At 47.9% G+C, this 1,594-nt stretch overlaps 1 protein-coding gene across 1 annotated transcript in view; it reads right to left on the bottom strand.

The window, feature by feature from the left end:
- Positions 1-1,565, bottom strand: part of RNFT2 (ring finger protein, transmembrane 2) — a 126,837-nt gene extending 125,272 nt beyond the window's left edge. Inside the window, exon 1 of the mRNA XM_011964395.1 lies at positions 1,509-1,565. Coding sequence (XP_011819785.1) covers positions 1,509-1,555 — 47 coding nt within the window. The 5' untranslated portion in view covers positions 1,556-1,565. The remainder of the gene's footprint in view (positions 1-1,508) is intronic.
- Between the last annotated feature and the right edge of the window lie 29 nt (positions 1,566-1,594).

Here is a 1,594-nt window from a genome sequence, read left to right as displayed (position 1 = left end):
CCTGTCCTAAATCATCCAGGGCCAGATACCAAACTAAAGAGCACCTTGAGGCCGGGCGTGGTGGCTTGTGCTTATAATCCCAGCAAGCGGAACCTCGGGCGGCCAAGGTGGGCAGGTCGCTTGAGACCAGCCTGGGAAACATAACAAAAACCTGTCTCTACAAATACAAAAATTAGCTGGGCATGGGGGTGCATGCCTTCAGTCCCAGCTACTCGGAAGGCTGAGGTAGAAGGATCACTTGAGCCTGAGAGGTCGAGGCTGCAGTGAGCCGAGATCATGCCATTGCACTCTAGCCTGGGCAACAGAGGGAGATCCTATCTCAAAAAAAAAAAAAAAAGAGACCCACCCACATGATTCAAACTAGCCAGTCCTAAACTATTTCCCCTGACTTGTCTTTCTTTCCCCCAGAAAACACAATAAAGGCTGTGACCTATGCTTTTTCCTCGGTCCTTTCTGCCCCCTGACTGACTGATGCTGGTGCTTCCCCAGGCGGCCCTGCATGCAGCAGTATGCCCCTCCTCTTGAGAAATGGAAGAAATAAAAATCTCATCTTTCAATGTCATTAGCCTCTCCGTGTTGTTTCTCAGAGCTATGATCTCAATGTTTGTGTCCTCTGCAGATTCTTATGTTGAAAGTTAACCCACGCCAGGCACAGTGGTTCACACCTATAATCCCAGGGCTTTGAGAGGTCAAGTAGGAAGATCGTTTGAGCCCAGGAGTTTGAGGCCAGTCTGGACAACTTAGTGAGACCCCATCTCTACCAAAAGAAATTTAAAAATTAGCTAGGTGTGGTGGCACATGCCTGTAGCCCCAGCTACTCGGGAGACTGAGGCAGGAGGATTGCTTGAGCCTAGGATTTGGAGGCTATAATGAGCCATGATCACCACTGCACTCTAGCAGTGCAGTAACAGATAACAGAGCAAGACCCTCTCTCAAAAAAGAAACCTAACCTGCAATGCGATAGTACCAGAACGTGGGCCTTTGGGAATGATTAGGTGATGAGATGGGCTCTTCATGAATGGGATTAGTGCCCTTAAAAAGGAGACCCAGACAGATCCCCTTCCCTTCACCACATTAGGACATAGCAAGAGAATGGCCATCAGTGAACCAGAAAGTGGGCCTTTCGCAGACACTGAACATGCTGGAGCTTTCACCTTGGACTTCCTAGCCTCCAGCACTGTGAGAGATAAACATTTGTTGTTGAAACCACCCATTCTATGACATTTTTGTGATAGCAGCCTGTATGGACAAAGACATCTCCATAAATTAAAATCCCACAGGTACATTCATTGCTACAATGAGTCAGATGGCTCACCTGTCACACAAGGCTTTGAAATTTAGCATAAAAGAAAGAGCAAGCTATTATGCATTGAATGTTTAGTATGAGGCCATCACTGTGACTCTAACAACTAACACTGAGTGGGAGGCATTGTTCAATCCAGTTTTGGGTTGCCCCTCACCACCCGAAGCCCAGAGCCCTCAGATGGAACAGAACCAGGGATGCCTACCTTTCAGGTGGAATGTTATCCGTGTTGCTGCTGTGGCGTCTCTGCATCTTCCTTAACACCTAAAACCCAACACATGGGTGAGCCAG

The sequence above is a fragment of the Mandrillus leucophaeus genome, unplaced genomic scaffold, assembly GCF_000951045.1.
Source record: "Mandrillus leucophaeus isolate KB7577 unplaced genomic scaffold, Mleu.le_1.0 Scaffold7, whole genome shotgun sequence".
Lineage (NCBI taxonomy): Eukaryota > Metazoa > Chordata > Mammalia > Primates > Cercopithecidae > Mandrillus > Mandrillus leucophaeus.
Note: the sequence above shows the minus strand (reverse complement) of the source record. Positions and strands in the feature narration are given on the sequence as shown.